Raw genomic sequence first — 26,065 nt, forward strand, 5'->3', positions numbered from 1 at the left:
TGGCTCCTGACCATAGCAGAGACTCACTAAATGTCTACTGGGTAAAATGCAATTCAGCTGAGCATTTTTACCAATAATAACAATAAGCAATTGTGAAAATAAAATCAAGGACAAAAATAAGTTCACAGACCAGGAGGAATAAGGAAGGAATTGAAGAGAGCCCGTGCCCCAGTGTACCAAGAGGGCTCTTAGTAAGCCTCAGGCTTACTCCCCATCTGGCTGGAGGCATCCATTATCAATAACTCATTTTACAGATGTGGAAACTGAAGGTCAGGGAGAATAGGTGACTTCCCAAGGCCACACAGCTAGTCAGTGGTGAAAGTAAGATTCTCTAACTCAGTTTAGGATGAAAGAATTAGAATGTGCAGTACATCAGAGCCCTGATTTTGTCACTTACCCATTGTTGGAATTTAAGTTATTTAAATCTCTGGTTTTCTCTCCCCAAACTGGAGGTATAATATCTAATTTACAAGGTTGTCATGGAAATTAGAAAATTTATTAACAGGGGGTGTTACCTTCCTTGTAACATAGCAGCTATTCAACAAATACAGCTGTTACTACCGGTGAATGTTGTTAGAACAGAAGTGGAGAGGAGTCCAGATGCAGGAGGGGGTCCAAGGGCAATGTGTTGCCCCAGACATATGCTAGCCAAAGATCTTTTTCAAGTGTGGGAGGCAGCTTTTTTCTTAAAAGACTTGAAAAGAACTTTGTAGTTCCAACATGATCACTTACTGAAAAACCACCTACTAGAGGGCACAATTCCAGGTGCTAAGAACATCAAGACTGTGGAGATACATGACTGACTACTAATTGTTGCTGGTGATGAAAGTTCCAGGACCTTTGGATGGAAAATGATGTTGGAAAAACTTGGGGACAAGGCAGATAAAAGTTGCATACACTATCCAATATGATAGGCACTAATCACCTGTGGTTAGTTAACTTAAAGTCATTACAATTAAAGTTAAAAGTTTATTTCTCAGTGTCACCAGTCCTATGTCAGGTGCACCATAGGCTAGTGACTACCAGATTGGGCATTACAGAGACAGAATATTTGATCATTAGCAAAATTTCTTTTAGATGGTGCTGCTGTATACAGTCAGATAATGTCACCTGAATGTACCAGCCATTGCTGGAAGCACATTAGTGTCCTTTTCTTAGGTTCAAAGGATGCTGTTTCACAATTGTTTTCAAGGTAATGGTGGTCAAAACTGCAATCAGAATCTATAAGGGGAACATTAATAGAAGTATTAAGGGGTGCCTGATTGGTTCAGTCAGCTCAAGTCATGATCTCACAGTTCATAGGTTGGAGCCCTGGTCAGGATCTGTGATGACAGCTCAGAACCTGGGGCCTGCTGCGGATTCTGTGTCTCCTTCTCTCTCTGCCTCTCCCTCACTAGCTCTGTCTCTGTCTCTCTGTCTCCCTCTCTCTCTCAAAAATGAATAAAATTTAAAAATGGGGCACCTGGGTGTCTCAGTCAGTTGCGCATCTGACTTCAGCTCAGGTCATGATCTCATGGCTTGTGGGTTCGAGCCCCACATTGGACTCTGTGCTGACAGTTCAGAGCCCGGAGCCCACTTCAGATTCTGTGTCCCTGCCCCTCCCCAGAGAGTGCCCTCTCTCTCTCTCTCTCTCTCACTCTCTCTCTCTCAAAATAAAAACATTACTTTTTTTTTAAAAGAGGAGTGCTAAAATTATATAACCATCATTAGTACTTGACTAATAGATACATCAATCTTATTTTTAACCTTGATGTTAATTATAATAAGTTAGAAATTAGGAAGAAAGAAATTACAAAGGTAAAAACATAATATTTATAAGCCATAACAATACTACAATGCAGCCATAAAAATTAAGACTCTGTGGCTAAGCAGCAATATATGGGTCTAAGCTTGGAAAATAAATGTCTGATAAGCAAATGTTATTCAATAGACAATATCATGTCAGTATGGCAGAGCAAATATTTTACTAAATTTTGACTCTTACCCAAGCTTTCTTCAAGAAGCAAGGTAAAAATGGGCAATCTTTTCTTGGCTCATTTTTTTGTTAGTAAAATTATGTTTCATCTACAAAAAACCCACAGCAGACATCATACTTAATCATCAAATACTAAAAACTTTCCTCCGAAGATCAGAAACAGAAAAAGATGTCAGCTCTTGCCACTGCTATCAAGTGTCCTGCAGATTCTCACCAGAGCAGTTAAGGCTGGAAATGAAATAAAAGGCATCCAGATCAGAAAAAAAAAAAGGAATAACATTATATACATTCATTAATGACATTCTCTTGTTTGTACATAGAAAGTCCTAAGGAAAATATTTAAAAACTATAAGCACTAATAAATGGGTTTAGCAGTTGCAGGATACAGTATCAACACACAAAAATCAATTGTATTACTATATAGTAACAAGGCACAAACTGAAAACAAAATCAAGAAATCAATTCCATTTACAATAGCATCAAAAAGAATAAAATACTTAAGAATAAATTTAACAAAAGAAGTGTAAAATGTATACTGTTGGTCCTTGAACAATGCAGGGGTTAGGGCTGTCACTCCCCCATTTCCATGCAGCCAAAACTTTGCATCTAACTTTTGTCTCCCCAAAGGCTTAACTGGTAATTAACTACTGTTGAAAATAAGCCTTACTGATAACAGTTGATTAACTCATGTTTTGTATGTTACCCGTATTATATAGTGTGTTCTTACAATAAAGTAAGCTGGAGAAAAACAATTATTAACAAAATCATAAGGAAAATACATTCACAGTCCTGCACTAAACTCCCATATAGGTGGACCTATATAGCTCAAACCTGAATTGTTGAGGGGTCAATGCTGCTCCAAAAACCACACAATGTTAAAATAAAAAATGTTAAGTTCTAAATAGATGAAAAGTCATCCTTTATTTATGAATCAGATTTACACTTGTGTTTTCTTCTAAGAGTTTTCTAGTTTAGCTCTTACGTTTAGATCTCTTATCCACTTTGAGTTAATTTTTGTATGTGAGATGATACACAGAATTACAAAGAGTACCAATCATATTGAAATATAGTTAGAAGAATATAAAAAAGAAACAAATACATGAAATTAAATACACATACTTCTTTATGGATTTTAAAATCACAAGACCTTTATGGTGTATCACATAAATATCATAATCTCAAAGTGGCGATCAGTGCAAACAAGATGTTGAGAGTTCTAGAATAATAACCATGGTGTGGTGTGAAGTATCTGTGATTTCAGTGCTGATAACTTTTTCTCCCCCAAGAATGGAAGTATACGCTAAGTTTCAGGTAGAGATTAGTGAAAATAAGGACGCAATATTTTTTATTAAATTTATGGAACCCCTGAATTAAGAACAACTGAGGTAAAAAAAAAATGCAGAACTATCTTGGTTAGTCAAATAGAAATTTCCAGAACTATGTTTCGTCAAGGTGTATGTATGCCATTTTAGACTCTCCCTTTATTTTTTTATGTAATATTTATTCACAGCAGATTATGTTTTTATTGAAAACACAATACATATTTGAAAGGAATGCTCTGTCCTTGAAGATACTCTTCACAAGGGAGCCAAGAAATCCAAAAGCGTTATTTGAAAAACGTCAAATATGCTTTGACGTCTGGCAAACATTTCCTGTGGGATACGTTCTTGGCTCAGCTACATGCAGGATGAGAGGCTTAAAAGTGAAGCATGTGTGGAAAACATACCTTACTTATAAAATTAAGAAAAGAGAACTTATATATTTTTAATGCTATGTAACAAAGTTATATTTTAATATGTACTTTAAATGTGTTAAATGTAAGAAATCCAGCAACAAAAACATTCATCTGTCATAAAACTAACTACACATAATCTTTTTCGAAAATTGGAAACCTGAATATTTTGTTAGCATACAAAGAACAGTTAATGAATTATAACAGATATATCCATTGGATGGGAAGCTATGGAAATAGATGATCTGATTTAGAAAAAAAACTACACATAATATATAGTTTATATGTGTATATATTAATAAAGTTATCTGTGTTGAAGCATAACAAATGATTTTCACTTTCCTCTATATTTTTTACAACAAACATGTTCTTCATAAATAATGGGTTCCAATTCTTTTTTTTTCTTAATGTTTATTCTTGAGAGAGGGAGACTACAAGCAAGAAAGGGACAGAGAGAAAGGGAGATACAGAATCTGAAGCAGGCTTCAGGCTCTGAACTGTCAGCACAGAGCCTGATGCGGGGTTCGAACTCATGAACCATGAGATCATGACTGGAGCCAAAGTCGGATGCTTAACTGACTGAGCCACCCAGGCACCCCTCCAATTCTTTATAAAGAAGGCAAAATTACTTTTTGGCAATTGAAAGCTAGTGGCTTTGAAAGTAATTTGTTAATAATATGCCACCTAAGTTTTGAAGTCTTATGCAAAATAGAATGTATTTTGAGTCACTCTTAGCTCACTGCTTTTGAAGCATTTAATGAAAGTGTCTTTAGCAGCATCACAGGAGAGTTGCCCTTGTGGACTTAGGAAAAACTTAGATTTTTGCATCCCAGATCTCAGCACACATGCTTCCCCAAACAATGATTTCACAAGTGAACAGATTTCTATCACAGAGATTCAACCAGGCTATGTAGTAGAGCCCTATCCTAATGCACCCACAACATAACTACCAATTTACTATTTAGTTGCTACATCTTGTGGTTTCTTGCTTTGAGTTGTGGCAGGCAAGGCAATCAGAGCACCAGTTAAGACCCAGGTATGGGAAGAATTTTGTGCAGGGCAAACTTCCTCTGTAAAAGGCCAGGTAGTAAATGTGTCAGGCTTTGCTGGCCCTTTTGTCTCTGTTGTAACTACTCAACACTGGCATTGTAGCATAAGCATAGCACTGTCCAATATAATCAATATGCTATTTACTGCTATGCAATAAATCTTCCTAAAATTTAGTCATGGGAACAATCAAAATTTGACCCCCTCCCATTATCTAGTCAGATTGTTATTGAATAATACAGACCTGAATTCTTTTAGTAACTCCTAGATGCTAGTTAGATAGCTTATTTCCATCAATATCTGGTCAGTCAGGGTTGCAGACTAGCTACTACACACCTTTGGTGGCTGCAGTCCTGCAGGATGGTTTGACAACTTTGGGTGATTTGACTCGGAACATCTTGAACTTGGGAACACAGGCCCTCTGAGGAGTAAAGGAGTCACAGTCCACAGTCCACTGTAAGGAGGCAGCTTTACTCTGGGCTCAAGGTGGCCAACATTTGAGTCTGTTACTCAGAAATTCCACTTCCACCCACAGGCCTGCACGTATTTGAGGCTTCCTCAAGCTTTTGAGGGAGAGGAAAGGGAGTAGATCCCCACTGAGGGAGCTTCAGGTCCTGCTCACCTGCATCCAGAGCCAGCCCACCCATGGGGAGATGGGGAAGCATTCAGTCCACACCCAAGTCCCTGTGAATACTTTCCAGAGTGAGAATAATTCTGAAGCCAGATTCCAGAGAAGCACTGGCAAAGACTCCTCATCAGGGTTTCTTCTTCTTCGGAAGGGGTTTCTGGGACATTTAGTAAGACCCAGCTTTCCAGAGTCCCTCAAAGGGCTCTCCAGAACATGAGGAACCCTTCCTTGTCTTATTCCACAGGAGAATGATTTTCCTTGGAACTGGTTGTTGCTTTTATGGTCACTTCTGGTGACCAGCTGGCTACTGAAGAACCTTGGATCCAATAGATGCAAGGGAAAGTTCTGGCAGCATTATTCATGGTGCAAATTAAAAACTCCAGCTGGTTCTACAGCAAGCAGATAAATGCACACAGCTGAAAATAAAGTAAATGAAGAACTTGAAATATGCCACAGAAACATTCTATAATTCTCTATTTTCTCACAATGTGTGCACTTTCTGTTCTTTTGCCTGTAGTTCTGAGTTTGGACATCATTTTCATATTTTATCTTGTAATCTAAAAGTTCTTATTTTGTTGGGAATAAAGAAATCTCTGAATCTGGGGGAAAATAATAATTGAAAAAAAATATTTGACTTCCTAATTCTGAGAAAGTGGCCCAGCATCTTTCCAAGCAATTGAAAACATCATTCAATATAGATATTCTCCCGGGCTCATTAGAATTGACAAAGATGTGGACACCCTACCCCCAGAATATTTGGGCATTGCTGCCTCCAACAGAGCGGAAGATAGCTTGGGTTGGAAACAGGGTGGCCCTGCTGTGATGCAGGCTGAGGAAGAGGAGGGAGACAGCAGACTCCTGCAGGCTTGTCCCTCAACATGTGATCCCCAGACCAGCATTCTCACCTGGAAGTTTGTTAGAGCAATGTGTCTGACTCCTCCCCATGGCTTCTGAATCAGAATCTGCCTTTGACAAGATCCTGGGTGGTTGGTACACACAAGTCCCCCAGCATGGTTGTGCCTGAGGAGGAACCAGCAGGGCAACTGAATGGCCTCATTGAGATGAGAAGCTCCTTGCCCTGCCCTCCATTAGAGTTTCAATGATCCTCTCTAAGTGTGTGGAAAGGTGCTCCTAAAACCATTAACATCAGAATTATGTCTTCTCGCTGTAAACACCATTCATCATCATGGGACTTGTCAGCAAAGCAGATTCTGGGCCCAGCCCAGTCCTCCTGAATCGGAAACTCCAGGGGTTGAGCCCAATCATCTGGATTTGAGCATGCATTTCTGCGGATTCTGATGTATACCCATGAGAACCACGGGCTCATGGTGTATGAGATATGAATGAAAGTGGCCTCCAAGGCTCTGAGCACATCCTCACCACCCCACCTCATCTTCTGTGCTTTCCACTCTGGGTCCTGGCTTTGCCAACACATCCATAGACCCTGCAACCACAGTTTTTGGCTCCAAGGCCACATCTAACCCAAATCTTATTGTAATTAAATAGTGGAGATAAACTTTTAAGCCAATCAAGTTGGAATTAGAATTTAGCCACAAAGAAGAAGGTACAGCAGGCATCACTATCATGAGGCTGAAAGTCATGCTTTGGGATAAAAGCAGAAAGATTGAAGAAATCCAAGATGCTAAAAGCATTAAGAACTCATAGCCCCACTCATGAACAATCAACCTCTGGAATTCTTGTTAGGGGAGATAAATCAACCTTCTTCTGATTCCACCACTATAATTGGATTTCTGTTACATGCAACCAGTCACATGCCTAGTTGGTACAAATTTGAATAAATTAAAGTATAGCTTCCCGGATTGCCATTTATCTGATCTAATTTCCTTAAATTTCAAGGCCTGACCCTTATTTTTAGTCAAATACATCATTTAATAGTATCTTCTATATGTTCATTAGGTCATATCCCTTAAACCAGGGGTCAACAAAGAAGGATAGATATTCAATATTTTAGGTGTTGCTGGTCATTTGGTCTCTGCCATCATAGATGAAAGCAGCCATAGGCAATATGTAAATGAATGAAAGTGCTGTGTCCCAATAAAACTTTATTTGTAGACCTTGAATTTTTTTACAATGTTCTCATGTCATGAAATATTTTTCTTCTTTTGATTTTTGCCTAACTATTAAAACATGTAAAAACCATTTTTAGCTCATAGGCCTTATGAAAACAGGCAGCAGGCCAGATTGGGCCTACAGGTCATAGTTTGCTGATCCCTGCCTTAAACACATTAAAAAAGAAAAATCCCAGATGACATAGACCTTGCTTATAAGAGTTTTCTCTAGTTCAAAGAAGATATGCAGATAGAAAGGTAAAAACCCAACAACTGAAGTAGCACTTATTCAAATGTAAGGGGCCGTGGCAGAGAGGGGACCCCAGCTCTAAATTTTGCCCCATTATGGATGTATTTATTACTGTTGTACAAATCTGGTGGGTGAAAAAGAGGTTACAGAGTCAGAAGGAAAAAAGGAGAAAGGAGAAGCCAGAGTGTTTAAGAAGTTGGAGTTGGGGAAGGATGAAGTAAAATGACTGGAGGCTTTGAACTGCAAAGAGAGAGAAATACTGTTCCAGTTCTTTCAGTTCAAGGCCACAAAGCTTCCCCATGGCTCCCAGACAGAGTTGGCCTTGCCTTGACTGATCCCCATCAGGTACTTGGTACTTGAGTCATGTAGTTTCCAGTAAGTTGTGAGCCTAGGCTTAACATCGCCCTCCATGTTCTGAACTCACCACATCCAAGGCAGAAATAAGCCCTTTCCATCTTTGGTTACTTAATTAGCTCAATCTGGTTTGCTGCACAGGTGCTTCTGTCCCATGAATTAGTTCATACAAGGTTGGCAAATGGGAGCCAAGGTCACTGTCCTGCAGACATATACTAGTTCAGACACTGCTTATCATGCACTTTTAGAAATCACTTTTTGGTGACTGTCACTACTATATTACAGAACAAAGCTACATTTAAAAAAACTTGGAAATACCTATAATTTAGTTATAATCTTAGTATGCAAGGGAATATGTTAGTTTCCTATTGCTACAGTAGCCAACTACCATGAATTAGTAGTTTAAAACAATACACATTTGTTATCCTAACAGTTCCTTCTGGATGTAAGAAGTTCAAAATCAAGGTATGGTAAGGCCATGTTCCTTCTGGAGATTCTAGGGGAGAACATTCCAGCTTTTGGAGGTTGTCTGCATTTCCTGTCCCATGGTCCACTCAGTCTTCAAAGCCAACAGCTTAGTACCTGCCAATCTCTCTTCAACCTTTGCTTTGGTTGTTGTATCTCTTTCTTTGACTTTTCTATCTCCCTCTTCCATATTTTAAGGAATTTGTGATTACAATTGGGCCCACCAGACTGAGGCTGTAGATCCAAAGATAATAAAGGGTTAATAATAAAACCAAGGAAAAAAATCATTTTGTTGAAATGACATAATAACCCTAACATTTCTGATTTTGACATAGGTCAAATACGTCAAAGATATTATCTGGACCATGTTTCATGAAATCTTCAGGGGCTTATAAATGACATGAGTTAAAAACACCATTCATCTTTTTGACCCTAACTTTATTTCTTAAAAGTATCATTTCAAAAAAAAATTCATTTCTGAATTTCATTCAATTTTTTAAATTTCACACTTAAAATTACAAAATAGTATGCTGATTCCTGGGGCAGATGAATGAGAAGTACAATGTCATAAATCCTCAAAGAGGATTTCTTGGCCAGGTGCAATTGTGGCACCTCACTTACCACAGCAGAGTGTCAGAAATCCACATCCACACATCTTTTGTCTGTCATCTAAATTAGATGTAGCTGGATTTAGCAGCAAATCTGTGTCTCTCAAATTGGTTGGCAAGGCCACCAAACCTGAGTTTAAAAGGTTCAATTTACTTATAATACCACATATTCTTTTTTTTTCTTAATTTAATGATAAGCAGGAGAATTTGAAGTAGGAGAAGAAAGACAAATGGAAATAAAAAGGTTCTCTGAGCTGTTCTCTTCACAGATTTGGTTTGCCCTATGCCTCTCCAGAAGCCAGAGCTGGATTCAAGATCTAAAGCTTCGATGTCTACTCACTCAATGACATCAGTGTGGGTGGTCTGACCCCACATAGTTGTCTGTGGCTTCCACAGTGACCAGCACATTCTTTATTGCTCACTTTCAATTCCCTTCTCTCAGCAATTAATTTTACTTTTAAGATAGTCACCTCCCCTAGCCAAACCATTGAAAGATGGAAATACCATCTTGTCTTCTAAGAAGGCACATACCTTAAACCACTGGAAAACCTGAAACATAGTAAAAGGCTATGTCAGTTTTTCCTCCAGTTTCAGAGTTGGTACAGAGCAATGCTGTTGAACTTGAGCAATGTTTATGGCAAAAATAAGTGATCACAAGCAGGAAAGCACTGCAAAGAATAACAGTCCTTCATTTATGGAGAGATTTTATTTGCTTTAGCAATCTAATAGACGGAAAGAAAATTTCTGTTAACAGGAATGCCACCCAGCAGGGTGCCTGGTAATAAAAATGTCACCATCAACTATGTTGTAAGAAAATGTTTTTTTTTCTATATTTTGCCACTGACATTTTCTAACCCTTTAAAAGGAAGTGCAGTATACCCTTATCCACAGGATGAGTTTGTCTCTGATGTGTCAAGACTCTGGCAAGACAGTCTTGTGAAATGCAGCATCAAATTAGAAACAGTCCAGGTGTTCCTCAGTAGTTAAAAGGATACATGGATACGTGAATTGTGGTATGTCCATTCAATGGAATTCTATTGAGCAATTAGGAGGAATAAACACACAACAGCAAGGATGAATCTAAAAAGCATTGTACTGAATGAAAACAGATTTACAAACAAGAGTAAGCTCTGATTCCATTTTTCACAAAGTTTTCTAAAAAACTAATCAATGGTGGGGAAAAAAATTTAGAGTAGCAGTTGCCTCTAGTGAGAGCCTGGGGCTGGGTGTGTGGTCACAATTGACCGAGAAGCAGGGTGAGGAAACTTTCTGGGGTGATGGTCATGTTCCTTACTTTGATAAGGATGTGAGTTATGAAGGTATCCATATTTGTCAAAAGTCACAGAATGGTATGCCTAAAATGTATACATTTAATTGTATGTAAATTTTACTTCATAAGAAAAACATAACCATAAATAATTATTGGACTCTAGTTAATGGCATGTGCTAAAGTGTTTAGGATGAAGTGTACTGATGTCTGCAATTTACTTTGAAATGCACCCAAAATAAGATTTACCAATGGGTGTATAGATGGGTAGGCATGTGATAAAATAATTACAGTGCAATATAGTGGTAGAATCTGGGTGGGTGTATAGATGCTCACTTACATGTTTGAACATTTTCATAACAAAATGTCAGAAAAATGGCATTGCTAGGGGAGTATACCCTCTTTCCATTAAACATTTTTCACTAACTTGAGGGAGACTCACTTTGCTCCATTGACAAATGACAATCTTGAATATGCAATAAGCATTTACTTTAGGCACTAGGTGGATGTCCATCTGTGTGACACCTGTAATAGCAACCACAGCGGCTGTTCTGTGACTTCATCCTTCTCTAAGTCAGGGAATAGTTTAAGGACAGCCACAGGAAGAGCCTTGTAAAGGCCCCAGTTCATCCACCCAGCAGAACAACACCCATACTGTCATCCTTCTGGGGAGTTGCAGCAGCTCTGAGGTTCCTTCTAATCAGCTCTTATGTGCTCTTCCAAGGCTGTTTCACTCTTCCCCTTCATGAGCCTTCCTTCCATGTAAACTCTTTCTTTAGTATTCCTAAGGAACTTCCTGGAAGCTTTCCCCTCCCATCTTCCATCTCTATACCCTAGCCACTTCCCTCCACTCAGCTCCTGAGCGGTCTGACCCACATTGCCCTGGGCGGCTGTGCCAGCTGCTCCTCATTGTAGCTGTCTTCAATCTCCCACTTTGCATGTCTGTGCCTTTCTTACTCCTTATCAGCACCATGCCCAAGCCACCACTGCTTCACCCTTTTTATTTCCACCACCTGCCATTTCCCTTATCTCATCCATCAAATATATTTATTTTATTCCTCAGTTAATGTTTGTAAGCATGTAAATATACATACATACACATACTTGTGTACACACATGTGCATGCACACACACATAGGTAGTAATCACATATTTATTTTGTTTACTTATCTTCTATCTGCTCCATAGGGTGGGCATCATGTCCATGTGATTTACTTATGCTTAGATGTAGAGCATGATGGCCATCACACATTTTAGGCTTAGAATAGATATCACTTGTTTGAATGAATAATTACTTCTGTTCATCTCAGCCTGTTCTGGCCCTTATGTATTCAAATACTTGAGCTTAAAAGCCTCGCTCAAGCTCCAACATTTAAAAAATAATAAGTCTATTATTTTTATTGCTCTTTTTGGTACATCTGCTTCTCAACTGATTTGTAGGCTCTCTGCAGGCTACAACTAAATCTAATATCCCTATTACAATATTTTATGTATAGTAGGAAGTCTTAACCATCTATCAAGTGATTATTTTCTGTCTAGGAGAAGATATTTTGTCTTTGTTTTTTTATTGAAGAATAGCTGACACACTAAATTACATTAGTTTTAGGTGTATAAAATAGTGATTTGACAATTCTATATGTCACGCTATGCTCACCACAGTGTAGCTACCCCTGTCACCACATAGTGCTATTAAGTACCTTCAATGTACCACTGAGTACATTCCCTGTGCTATACATTTCATCTCTGTGACTTTTTCATTCTATAACTGGAAGCTTGTATCTCCCACCTCCTTCACCCATTTCGCCCATCCAACCAACCAACTCCCTCCCTGCTGGAAACCATCATACAGTTCTCTGTATTTATGGGTCTGTTTCTGCTTTTTATTTGTTTACTTCTTTGTTTTGTTTTTTAGATTTCACATATAAATGAAATCACATAGAATTTATCTGACTTATTTCATTTAGCATAATACCCTCTAGGTCCATTGTGTTGTTAAAAATGGTAAGATCTCATTATTTTTTTATGGCTGAATAAAATTCCATCTGTAAATATCACATCTTCTTTATCCATTCATTTATCAGCAGACACTTGAGTTACTTCCATATCTTGATTATTATTAATAATGCTGCAATAAACATGAGGGTACCTATATCTTTTTGAATTCGTGTTTTCATTCTCTTTGGGTAAATACCAAGTAGTAGAATTATTGGATCATATGGTGATTCTATTTTTAATTTTTAAAGGAACTGCCATACCGTTTCCCACAGTGGCTGCACTAGTTTGCCTTCCCAACAACAGTGCATGAGGGTTAGCTTGCAACTGGTTTTACTAGTCAATGCCTCATGCCACTGAAAAACCTTCTCTGATTTTTTTCAGAAATTAAATACATGATGGTTTTAGTAAACTTCAGAATATAGTGCCCACAGGAGCCACAAACATGCAGGGAGGATTTAAAGAAGTACAGAATCTAGAGCTCTGAGGACTTCTGTTTTATCGAACTCTTAGAATATTTCTGGATCCTCTCACGGCCCTCCCCCAACACTCCTTCATTTCAGTGCAAGCAAATGAGCAGATTAAACAAGCAAATTCTGGAGGTGAGCTGCCTGGTGTCTTCATCGTGGGCAGGGGCAGGGACAGAGCCAGACCTAGGCCTTAGTGAAGTCTGGTGCAGACCCTCTCCAGTCCCTTTCTAGAGCTGACTCTTGGAGCAAGGCCCCTCTCTGTGCCACAGGTTCCTCCTCTGTGCAGTGAGGATGAAAGCCACCTTCAGCAATGTGTCTCAGAACCTGTCTAGGAGAAGATTCTTAATGGCTTTCTCAGCTACATTATACAGTGTTTATAAACTTCTTACCCTTCCATCCTTTGGCACCCACTTACCAATAGTCCAAGTCCTAGGACCCTTCTGGAGATGAGAAGGGCTGCTGAGGTCTTGGATACCAATGGTTACTGGGAGACTCTCACAGGGATCCAGGTGGCAGAAGGAGATGGTGATGGCAAGGCCAAAGCTGAGGAAGGGGATGTGCAAGGAAGAGACAGCATGGGAAGTCCCATTCAACCAGAAAGACAGATAGGCACATTGGCAGAGGGAGACCGGTGAGCTTATTGAGCTCTCGGCACCTGAGTTTGATGCAAGGTTCCATTTCATTTAGCAACTGGCATGAATTTAAAGATCCATTGATTGGTATGTTTCAATCTGTACTTGTTTTGCAGCCAATGTTCTGAGATGTGCGCATGTCTGCACACACACACACACACACACACACCACATGTACCCTCCCCCATTCTTACCTCCACCAGGCCCTTTCCACACAGTTTGGTATCTACTCTGTCCTAAACTAGCTCTTAATAGATTTCAATCAGAGTAAAATAAAACTCCCTGCTTTCCTTTTTATTGATCCAGGGTAAACAAAGTTCTTCTCTTTGAATGATACAATTTATACTGTGCCTAGTAAAATAACCAGAATTGTGTTTCCTTGTAATAGTCTTTCATCAACATCTAGGGAGTGACATGGCTTTAAGAGCAAAGTTATGGGGAATCAGATAGGCTTCAGTTTAAATCTTGGTTCTGATAGCTGTGACAATGGACAAATTGCTTAAATGTCATCAAGCTTTAATTTCTCTACCTATAAATCGAGCATAATTCATAGTGTCTAGTGCATAATGAAGACATTTAGCACAATACCAAGCACATAGGATGGGCCCAAATAATCATTACTACTATTCGCTCTGTTTTCATGATAGCTAGGACCTCTGAGTCTCGGTTTCCCTTCCCGTTCAAAGTAAAGATAAAAACCACATCCTAGGGTTAGATGACACAATACAGGTGACACAATCAAGGTTACTCTGAACTCCTGGGTCTGCCTCATGGACATCCAGGATGGGCAGTGGAACCAGGCAGATGTATGGGAAAGTGTCAGACATTTGTTACAGAGAAAATAGATGTTGCTGCTTATGCTGCTGTCAGCAATTATACTGCTATTAAATTCCTATCCAGACCTTGTTGGCAGGGAATTGCTATGAAGATCCATGGTCCTCAAATCTTAAAGCTTACAAGGATGTATGATCATCTTCAATAATCTATACATCAAGGTCATACAAAACTCCTGGGCAAATCTTCAGTTTTAATCCAAAATTATTGTGTCAAACTTCATTTATTTAGATGGGATATAGGAGGATGTGTTTGTCTTGTTGGGAGAGAAAAAGTGAGTCTGAAAATGTGAAAAAAATTGAATTAGAGAATGTTTTAAATGGCAGTGTGGCAGACACTTTATGACACCCCCCTTTCCCGATCCACAAGCCCTACACTTTAATGTCCCTTCCAGTGCTTGGGCTAGAGAAGGTCATGTTGTCCAATTCTAGCCAACTGAGCATAAAAACACGTGGTGAGTGACTTGGAGGGTTCTTCAAAAATGACAAGCTTAGGATCTGGTTTTGGTAGAACAAAACAAAACACTAGTAATAATACTTCTGGACAAAATATGAAAAATAGCCATTTGAAGGCACTGGGGCATTACCAAAACCAGGCAGAAACTGCAGGGGTTTAACCCTTTGAAGGAGGAAATTACTTTGGATGATATCCATGTTATTCATACTTTCCCTGAACATACCCCCAATTCACAGAACGTGGGGTAACTAAAACACTTGTAGGCAGTCTTGTGTTATTGGTTGGAAGTGTCAAAAGATGGATTTCAGGGTTTACACAGCTGGATATTAAGATGGTAATCTTGGAAAACAGGAAGCCACAGGGAAGAGTCCCAGATCATCTAAATATAAGCTCCACTTAAAGCTTTGACTAACCCCATGAAATACATGCAGGAAGGAGAATCCAAGAAGCCCAGTGGAAATTAACAGACAGATGAATGAAAAGGCTGAGCATATATGTCTTCCACTGACCACCACAGGGGAGGCAGAGTTTAAAGTTTAAGTATCACCAAGTTAGGAGGGCTTGGTAAACACCTGGGCTTTTCACTGAAATCCCCCAAAAAGCCATACTTTAGAAGTAAAGATTATATCCCAGAACTAAGGAATTTACTCTAGGATTAAGGGGAGAAAACACAAAATATACATACCCTAATAAAGCATAAAACCAAGTCTTCACAAGTTCTGTGTAATCAACCAAGAATTTAACAGCCTGGTAGAATAAAAGTCAAATTCACAGAACAGAGGGAAATTATACAAACGAGAGCCTCCAAGGTATGTCAAAGTCTGCCATAAAATTTAAAATACTAGATGTAAAAAGAAACAGGAAAAAATGACTCATAATTTTAAAAAAAGAGAGAGAGAAAGCTATCAACAAAACAGGTGTTAAAATGAATCAAAAAGTGTAATTAACAGATAAAAACTATAAAGAAACTATTATAAGCATATTCAAAGAGTTAAGGAAAAGATAATCATATTGAGTAAACAATAAATCTCAGCAAATAAATGAAAGATAAAAAAGGAAATTCTAGTACTGAAAATTACAATATCTGAAATGAAAACTTTACATTATGATATAGGAAATAGTAAGGAGATAAGTCAGTAAACTTATGAATTTGAATATAACTCAGTAGAAATCAATCAGTATGAAGAATAGAAAGATACATAGATTCAGAAAGAATAAATAAAGCTTCAGTAATAAGAAATTGGAGTCTTAGATGCAGAGAAGACAGAGAAAGAATGTAACAATAAAGTATTTGATGACATATTTCCCAAATTTCCCAAATTTTGTTAACATTTTAGTTCCAAGAATTTTAGTGAGCCCCAAGCAGGCAAGCACAGAGAAAACCATAATTATGTCTCTTATGGCCAAATTGATGAAAAGGAACAATAGGGGGAATATCTTGAAAGTAGCTAGAGAAAAACAAACTGATCTCTTATCAGAAATAATGAAAACCAGAAGACAATGAGACAATATCATTAAAGTAGTTAAACAAACAATAAAGCTACTGTCAACACAAAATATTATGCCCAGATAAAATATTCTTCAAGGATGGAGAAGAAGTAAATACATTTTCAAATAAAAGAAAACTAAGATAATCCAGTGCTGGCAGATGTGCACTGTAATAGCGCTAAAGAAAGCTCTCAGGTGACAGGAAATGACACCTCATGAAAATTGGGATGACATCCAAAATGGTAAATATGTGAATAATTATAAAAGATAACATTTACTCAACTCCCTCAAAAACAACTGACAATTTAAAGCAAAGACTATGACATTGTATTGTAGGATTTATAAGTTCTGTAGATATAAAACACATGACCAAAAAAATACAAAAGACAGGCATAATAGAATTATACTGTTTTAAGTCCTTGTTATTTCATACAAGGTGGTACAGTATTAATTCTAAACAGACTGTGATTAGATATAATTTCTAAAGCAACAATAAAATAATAATATTCAGGAATATCTGTAAATACCCACGGGAAGTCCATCTACAGGCTGAAATTTTCAAGCTTGACTGTAGGTAATTGCAAAGACTTTAGCTAATGGGTGTCATGGGCGAAGCTGCCCTCCCACAGTGGACTTGAGGCATGGCCAGTGCACTGCAGTCTCTGAATGGGGGTGCAGTCAGGACTCAAGACCCCCTGGATGGAGCTGCTCCCTACATATTTGCATTCCTAGCCCTGGATGCCTTCATTCCTAGGTCTGTTTATCTGAGGCCTGGACAGAGGTCTTTTTCCTGTACCTTGGCTGAGGTCTCCTTATGGGCAGGGCTGGGAGCCAAGGAGAATCTTGAAGACTTTTCCCCACTCTGACTCAGTCCACTCCTAGCCTTCCCCTTCTCTGACTCTACCTCCTCATAACCCATAAAACTTCTGGAGCCTTTTGTTCAGGGCTTCCTCCACAGTGAGACCACTCCCATGCTTGTGTTGATTTAGCTGACCCCTTACCCATGCAACTCCATGGGAGAAAATGGAACAGGGGTTCAGCACTTTCTCCCGTTTTAGATACTTGCATATACTGTCTTAGTAAGTGATTAAAGGATTCATTGCTTACTTAGTTTTTTTAATTTTTTTAAATGTTTATTTATTTTGAGAGAGAGAGAGAAAGCTCAGGAAGGAGAGGGGCACAGAGAGAGAAAGAGAGAGAATACCAAGCAGGTTCCACGCTGCCAGCACAGAGCCCCATGTAGTGCTTGAAACCACAAGCAATGAGACCATTACTTGAGCCAAAATCAAGAGTTGACACTTAACCAACTGAACCATCCAGGCACCCCTCTTTCATTTTGCCTTATTGTTGTTTTAATCAGCTACTCCTACACCTGACAGATTCTCTCTCTCTCTTTCCAGCTCAGCTGAACTCCTGACACCCAACAGAAAAATAAAAATGCACTAGTAAAATATACTGAAAATTTAAAACTTCTCTTAATGGATGGAAAGACAAGCCACAGCCTGGGAAATATCATCAAAACAAATATCTGAAAAAGAAATGTTACCCAAAATATACAGAAAACTTTTAAAACTCAACAAGACTACAAATAATCCATTTTTTTAAATGGGCAAAAGACCTGAACTTCATCAGAGAAGATACACAGACAGCAAGTAAGTGTCTGAAAAGATGTTCCACATCATGTCATCAAGGAAATGCAAACTAAAACAACAATAAGATACCACTACACACCTATTAGATTAGCCAAAATCCAGAGCACTAACAATACCATGTGCTGGCAAGGATGTGGAGCAACAGGAGATCTCATTCATTGCTAGTGGAAAGGCAAGATGAAACAGTTTCTTTGAAAAGCAGTTGGGCTGTTTCTTATAAAACTAAACATACTCTTATCATCTGACCCAGTAAGCACACTCCTAGGTTTTTTACCCACCAAATGGTTTGAAAACTTATGTCCACACAAACACCTGCACACAAAAGTTTATGTTTTATTGATAATGTAAAACTTGGAAACAACCAGTATGTCCTAAGGTGAACAGATAAACTGTAGTACATACTGACAATGGAGTATTATTCTATATTAAAAAGAAATGAGCTATCAATCCATGAAAGACATGGAGGAACTTTAAATACTAAGCCATAGTATAGCCATATTGCTAAGCCAATCTTAAAAATCTATGTACTATATGATTATAGCTATATGACTTTCTAGGAAAAGTCAAACTGTTGAGACAGTAAAAGATCAATTTTTGCCAGGGCTTCAGAGGGGAGGAAAGAGGGAGAGGTGAACAGGTGGAGCACAGGGTTTTTTTAGGGCAGTGAATACTCTGCATGACACTGTAATGATGAATACATGTCATCACACATTTTTCAAAGCCCATAGAATATGCAACAGAAAAAGTGAATCCTAATGTTAACTGTGGACTCTGGGTAATAATAATGTGTCAATATTGGCATATCAAGTGTACCAAATGTCCCACATCAATGCAGAATCTTACTAACAGGGAAAGTGTTGGGTTAAGTGTTGAAAGATTATACGGGAACTCTTTATATTTTCAGCTCAATTCTTCCATAACCCTAAAACTGCTCAAAAAAATGTCTAGTAATTAAAAAAAAAGAATACTTGATTAACCCAAAATAAAACAAGAAAAGAAAAAAAAAAACAGGCAAGAGAGGCAGAAAACAAACAACAAAATGATAGGCCTAAACCTAGTAAACTGATTCGATCAATATGATTTTCTTGAAGCAAAAGTAATGCATTGTGATAGAAAGGAGGGTGTTTGTCTCTGGGGTAAGAAACGACTGGAGGGAGCTTGGGATGTGTGCCAGGTAATGGCATGTTCTGTGTCTTGATTGGAGAGATGGTGATAGGGTGTATGCATTCATCAAAACTCATCAGATTGTATAGTCTGGATTGGTACCTTTCTCTGCAGGTAGATCTTACTTCAAAATTTAAAACAAGAAAAGAAAAAGGACTGCCTTGGTGGGCCATGCCATAAACATGAATATGAAAGCCACAGGTTGGTGATGAAGGACCAAAAATATTGGAAGACCCAGAGAGCAGGGGCCCTAGAGTCCCCATCTCTGAACTCTTTATCAAGTGAGAGAAATAAGCATAATGTCAGCCCGGCTTTATTATGTGCAGTCAAATTCACTGCTAAATATTGTGAGTTTGCTTCACATACAAGTGGAACCAGAATAAAATACCCAGAACAGATATTGATTCATTTCCATTCATGTAAGAATTATTTGTAATTCATATCTGTTTTACAAAATAGCATATAAGCATTGAGATAAGTGTCTTAAAAGGTGAATTTTTAGTTAAGCTAAAGAGCTTAGCTGAAAATCTCTCATCAAACTCATTTCCCCAATGAACATTTATTTATTTATTTATTTATGGTTTGTTTTCTTGTTTGTTCAACTAACTCATGAGTTGATTCTAGACCTTCTGACTCCAAATTTTGAAATAACAAGGCCCAAATGAACTATTTTTTTCTGTGCTCAAAAAGGATAAATGCCTCATGGTGAAGACCATTCATCATGTATCTAAAGTTAACAAACAACACTTAATTTCAGCCACAGACCATTAAGCATCAAATCTAGTCTCTGTGAGCATTAAAGAAGTCATTCTGGGCATCTGGTCTCCTCTGTGCAATGCAAAAAAGTATCTTAATGAAAGGCCATGACTTTCCGGCTGACACTGGTTTCACTTCCAACTTGGCATCTGCAGTAACCAAGAGCTTTTCTAAAGTTGTTTTTACTTATGAATTTTAATAACATAAAAGTTGTTTCCGTAGTAAAAAGCCGCTTCCCTAAAAGTACTCGGCTTAAAGCCAAAGGGTAGGGTTTGACTGGCCATCTCAAAGAAGGAAATGTGTAGTTAGATGATTTACAGAAGTGCAGAAGGGGGGTGGTGATAAAAGAAATAACCCAATAATGTGAATTTTAAAACTCCATATTCCTTATACGGGAGAGGAAAGTGGGTGTGGAGCAGACAAGATATTTTCTTCATGGTATTATTGAATGTTTTGATGGAGGTCAGCAAAATGAAGGGGATTAATATTTCTTGTGCTACCTTGGAGAGAGGTAGAGAGAAGATTGGTCACAGAAGAGGTACCTCCCAATCATTAAAGCTGAGTGCAAGATATAGACAAGTAACCAGCATTGGAGACAATTCATACAGTTCAAGGCTAACTTCAGAGTCATTCATTTTTTATTACCTCTGCAATAATGAAGCCCAACTCAATCATGGTTCCCTGTTCCATAAAAAATACAGATCACAACTTATAAACTTTTATTTTTATCTATAACATCACTAACCAAGAGTTTAAAGTCAACTTAATGATGGTTTCCAGAGGGGAGGAGCTGGGGAGATGGATGAAATAGGCGAAGGCGATTAAGAGTACACTTTTCATGATGAGCTCTGACTAATGTCTCGAATTGCTGGATCATTATATTGTGCACCTGAAACTAATATAACGCTGTATGTTAACTATATTGGAGTTAAAAAACTTAAGAAATATAAAAAATAAAATAAACTTAATGAGGTGTAATTTACATACAATAAAATGTACCCATTTTATAGGTATGGTTTGATGAGTTTTGATAAATACAAACACTCATGTAACCACCACCCAATCAAAACAGAATTTTTTTTCCCGTGAAGTACCCTCAAGGTCCTTTGTGATCAGTTCTCATTCCACTCTCATATAACCACTGATCTGCTTTCTAGCATGATAGAATAGTGTTACCCAGTCTAGAATTTCATAGACATGGAATCATGTGAGTTATAGTCTCATGTGTCTGGTTTACTCTGCAAAACATAATACTTTTGAAATTTACCCATGTCATTGTTGTGTATAACAAAAGTCTTCCTCCTCTTATCCTTCTCCTCCACCTCTTCCTCCTTCCCTTCCTTCCTCCTCCTTCTCCTCCTCTTTCTTCCTCTTCCTTTTCGTCTTCTTCAGAATATTTCACTGTATGGTAAAAAGCTCAATCTTTATCCATTCACCTGCTGATGAATTTTTAGGTAGTTTGCAGGTTGAGCCTCCATAAATAAACCTCCTGTGAGTATCTGTGGCCAAGAGTTTGTATAGATGATGGTTCCATTTCCCTTGAGTAAATATCTAAGAGGAGACTGCTACATCATGCATGTATATTCAGGTTTTTAAGAAACTAGTCTATAGTTTTGAAAAGATTGCTGCATTCCCATGGGCTTACATGACAGCCTCAGTGGAGAAGTAGGCTTTGAGGGCAAGGCACAACTACAGGGTGATTCGCACATGCTTTGTTCCCTCCTCCTCCTCTGCCATACACAAACACATCATTTTGATCCAGATAGAAGATGGATGACCACTCTGGGGATCAGTGAAGGTGTGGTCATGGGATCTGCCCTCAGATCATGGTGAGTTGCAGGTGGCACAATCTCTCTGGGGATGGCAGGCAGCTTTGTAGAGATTCCAGTCCCAGTACTTGTGTGTGTGTCAGTGTGTGTCTGTGTGTGTCTCTGTATATGTGTGTCAGGGGAATGCACAAGCTTAAGTATGTTCATTTGGACATAAAATATTATTAAAACTACCCACAATTGCTTCATGCTCCACCTTTCTTATCTTGAATAGGTTGAGAGGACAACCAGTCTAGCTTGTTGCTGGTTGACACTTTTTCAATTATAGCTCCCATTCATGTTAATTGAAGGCAGTGAAACCTAGTGATCAAGACTGACACCACCAGCTTCCATCCCTACTTCATCAGCTGGCATCTGTGTGACCATGGGCAGGTTTCTCACTTCCCTATCTAAAGTGAGAATAGTAATAGGGCCTGTTTCTCAATCAATAAATACTATTTTCACATCCAGTAAGTAGTAAAAGTTAAATGAATGGTTTCCCCTATGTGGTTTTAATAACATGTCACATGAAATAATATATCCAGTTGGTCTTTAATTTAAAGAATATTTATGACTCAACTATGTGTGAAGCACTGTGTGAGGCACAATAAGGATGCAGTCCCTTCCCTCTAGCACCTTATAATCTTTTAGGAGGCCATAGCCACTGAGCCAGCACTTGAGAATTAAGTGATTGAGGACATTAGATAGAACAATCCAGAAAGAGAACCCCTTTCTTAGAGTCCTGATTCCCCCTGAGAAAATAAGTCTATGACTTGTGGAAGAAGGAAGGGGTGTCTCAGCTGGATGTAAGGGACAGGTGAGGATGCTGCCAGTGCTTAACCTGTAGCCCTTAGGCTTTTCACTGAGTGCGGGTCAAGTCCCATCTGCCTGTGCCCCATCCCTGTACCTGATGGCTTCCTCAGCCCTTCTACCCATATGTTTGGTAATCTGGAAGTGCCATCAATTACTCACCACCACCCCTGAGGGCAGCCCCCTCCCCATTACAGACAGGAATCAGTGTATGAATACCCTGGTTCCCTTGTCCTGCAGGTGGAATGACCCCTCTGGGTTTAATACATTTCCTAGAACTTCCATGGTTACATGACTCTACCAATGTTCCTCATACTTCTAAGGAAAGTACTTGCTTTGGAATCCTTGTATCTAGCTCTGCTTTTGGGAGTTGGAGTGAAAGGAGCCTGGAGGCCAGATGGACATTAAGGTGACAGTCCAGGGGAACTGTAGTGAAGGCTTGAGTATGGGCAGCATCCTGAGACAGACAGGGTCAGGCTGAGCAGACTGTGAAGGGGCAGTTGATGGTCTCTGGCTGCTGGTAGGGGAGAGAGAGGTCACAGATGTCAAAGATGCAAACAGGACCACCCAGGGGTGGCATTGGCTCACCCTGCCTGTTATACTGCTCCAATGCCCTGCTTTCTCACCATTCAACACTTATTGAGCACCACTGTATGCAAGGCCCTGGTCTAGATGCCTGGGGTATATCAAAGACCACTGGCCTTCTGGAGCTTGCATATATATAAATATGGATGATAAATAATGCATCGTAATTATGAAAGGAAATTATAAGCTATGTTAGAAGGCATCCAGTGCATTGAAAAAAAGCAGGGCTGAGCAAGCATCCCTGGGAGGCTGGAGAGAAGGAGCATAACCCACTGAGACAGAACAGAAAGGTGGAAAGTATGAAAGAAAAGTCAGGAGACACAGAAAAGAGAACCACCTACAAATTGTTTCCAGAATAAGAGAGTCAAGAGAAAAGACAAGAGGCATGCTCACAATAGTAAGAGAAGAAAATTGCCCTAAACTGAATAAAGCAGAGGTTCTCCAGGAAACAGCAGCAGCTTCACCTGGAAACCTGTTAGAAATGTAAATTCTCGGGCTTCATCCCCAACGTGCTGACTCAGAAACTCTGGGCTGAGGCCAGCTCTGTGGGCTTCAGCACCCCTTGTGGGATTCAGCACCCCTTCAGCACCCCAACACACACATGTTCAAGTTCACAAAGTGCCAGAATAAAGCACCCTCCCGAGATGGGAATGTTCTAGCACAGGCAGGATGAGAAGAAGGACCACATCTGTACACCTGACGTGAAACCTCAGAACACAGAAGGAAGTGAGAAAATAATAAAAGCATTCAGCAGTAGAATAGAAAAGAAAACAAATTGCTTGTGAAGGAAAATAATCATATGACATCAGCCTTCACACCAGGAACAGCCTGCGAGAATGCAAGGGCTCCGTATCTACAGCGTTCCTGAGGATGATAGTTTACAGGCAGTCCCCAACTTACCATCACTCCACCTAGGTTTTAGGCTTTATGACAGTGTGAAAGCAATACATATTCGGTAGAAACCATACTTTGAATTTTACATTTTGATCTTTTCCCAGGCTAGTGATATGAATTACAATCCTCTCTCATGATGCGGGGCAGGGGTAGCTCCCACTCAGCCACACCATCACCAGGGTCAACAAATGGTCCACTGACAACCATTCTGCTTTTCACTTTTAGTGCAGTATTCCATAAATTATATGTGATAGTCAATACTTTATTATAACATAAGCCTTGGGTTAGTTGATTTTGCTCAACTGTAGGCTAATGTAAGTATTCCAAACATGTTTAAGGTAGGCTAGGCTAAGGCATGATGTTGGGGGGCGGCAGGAGGTCAGGCATATTAAATGCACTTTTAACTTACAATATCTTCAACTTACAATGGCTTTACTGGCATGAAACCCATTGTAAATCAAGGAAAATCTGTATATTACAGAAATCATTATCCAGGTAAGCCATCATTCAGTCGGGAAAAGAAGTATTTCCAGTAGCACAAGGTTGCAGCAAATCTAGTCTTCAATTGCCCCCTCAGTAAAAGACAAAAAAACAACCAACCAGAACACTTGGTATTTAGCTCCACTCCTGTGAAATTCAAGAGCACTTGGAATTAGGGGAGGGGGAGTGGAGAAGGAGATCATGTACAATTCGTAGCATCTAAATAGGTGTTGATCATAAAAATGTATAGAAATCAAACAGTAAAATTCAGATGCAGTGAAGGTGGGTGATAGTGTTGGAGGTTAGTGTAGTTTGAGAAGAAGAGAGAAGAAATCACAGATTGCTACGATTGCTACGTATTCTTGTCATTTCTTTTTTCAGGGAGAAGGATATAGCTATTAATTAACATTAGATATCAATGGAGAAATACAGGTTTAAGTATATGAGGCAAAAATTAAGATGAGTCATTTGAAGAATACAATCAGTCCTTACAAATTTCCATACTATTAAGGTAGAAAATAGACAAAGAAATGTCAATCAAGCCAATAATTGATTAAAAAGAGAGAAAGAGAGAAAGAGAATAGAAGCACCAAAAACACATTAAAAATAGAATAAACAAAATAAGCTGCTGCAAATTTACTAGTAATCTCAGTAACTGTGAATAGGTTAAATCTCCCATTAAAAGACAAAGATTTTTGATTGGATAAAATGAGGGGAAAATCCAGCTTTGTTTTTACAAGAGACAAAGGAGACACAAAGAAGCTGAACATTTGTTTTTAATTTTTTAAAAATGAAAAAGTATTCAACAAATGTAACCAATTAATCAGGTATATCAGTTGTGATAGACAAAATATAATTGATATGAACTTGTTAAGAAAGGTATACTTCATATTGGTAAAGCATCTGGCAATACATATCAATCACTTAACCACACAGTTTTAAGTAGAAAGCAAAACTGGTAGAAAGGTCAGCAAAGTCACACCACCATGAGAGAAGATGACAGGGACAAAGTCAATGGAAGAGCCTGATGTGGTCAACATGCAGAACCTGCATGCAGTGCCCACACTGTGACCAGAGAAGGCAGGCCAGGATGCCCAGAGGTCATCTGCTTGGGGTGCCCATGCTGTGACCAGAGGAGGCAGGCTGGTACGTCCAGGGGTCATCAGCTTGGGGTGCCCACACTGTGACCAGAGAAGGCAGACCAGGATGCCCAAGTCATCTGCTTGGGAGGGCAGATGATTGCTTTGACAAGAAAGTGAAACACTTGATTTGTGACATAATGTTTTTGGGAAAGGAAGACCCTGGTGAAACAGGGTAAAAGGCACAATTATTTGCTCTACCTCACAAATTTTATTATTTTCATTTGTTATTTGAACATAGAAGGATTTCTACAGCACACAAGTCATCAATCAGCTTAACATTATGATATGAATTATGTGGACAGGCATAAAACGTGAAGTGGGAGAGATAAGCAGTGCTTCGCAGGAAGAGCTGGCAGGATCATGATACAAAGGGCATTGGTCTTCAGCCAAACTCGGCGAAACAGAGCTATGCCTTCTGTGAGTGTGGTCAAGGAAGTTACAGATGGCAGTGAGGACAAATGGCCCCCAAATATCTCAAACTGAAGTGGAGATGTGTGAATGGTGACC

The 26,065-nt window shown here is 39.0% G+C and overlaps 1 protein-coding gene across 1 annotated transcript in view; it reads right to left on the reverse strand.

Moving 5' to 3' along the window:
• Window positions 1-689: 689 nt before the first annotated feature.
• The window catches only part of CD93 (CD93 molecule), a 34,424-nt gene continuing 9,048 nt past the window's right edge, over window positions 690-26,065 (reverse strand). The window contains exon 2 of the mRNA XM_015086626.3: window positions 690-5,798. Within this exon, the coding sequence (XP_014942112.2) occupies window positions 5,753-5,798 (46 nt within the window). The 3' untranslated portion in view covers window positions 690-5,752. The remainder of the gene's footprint in view (window positions 5,799-26,065) is intronic.

The sequence above is a fragment of the Acinonyx jubatus genome, chromosome A3 (genome assembly GCF_027475565.1).
Source record: "Acinonyx jubatus isolate Ajub_Pintada_27869175 chromosome A3, VMU_Ajub_asm_v1.0, whole genome shotgun sequence".
Lineage (NCBI taxonomy): Eukaryota > Metazoa > Chordata > Mammalia > Carnivora > Felidae > Acinonyx > Acinonyx jubatus.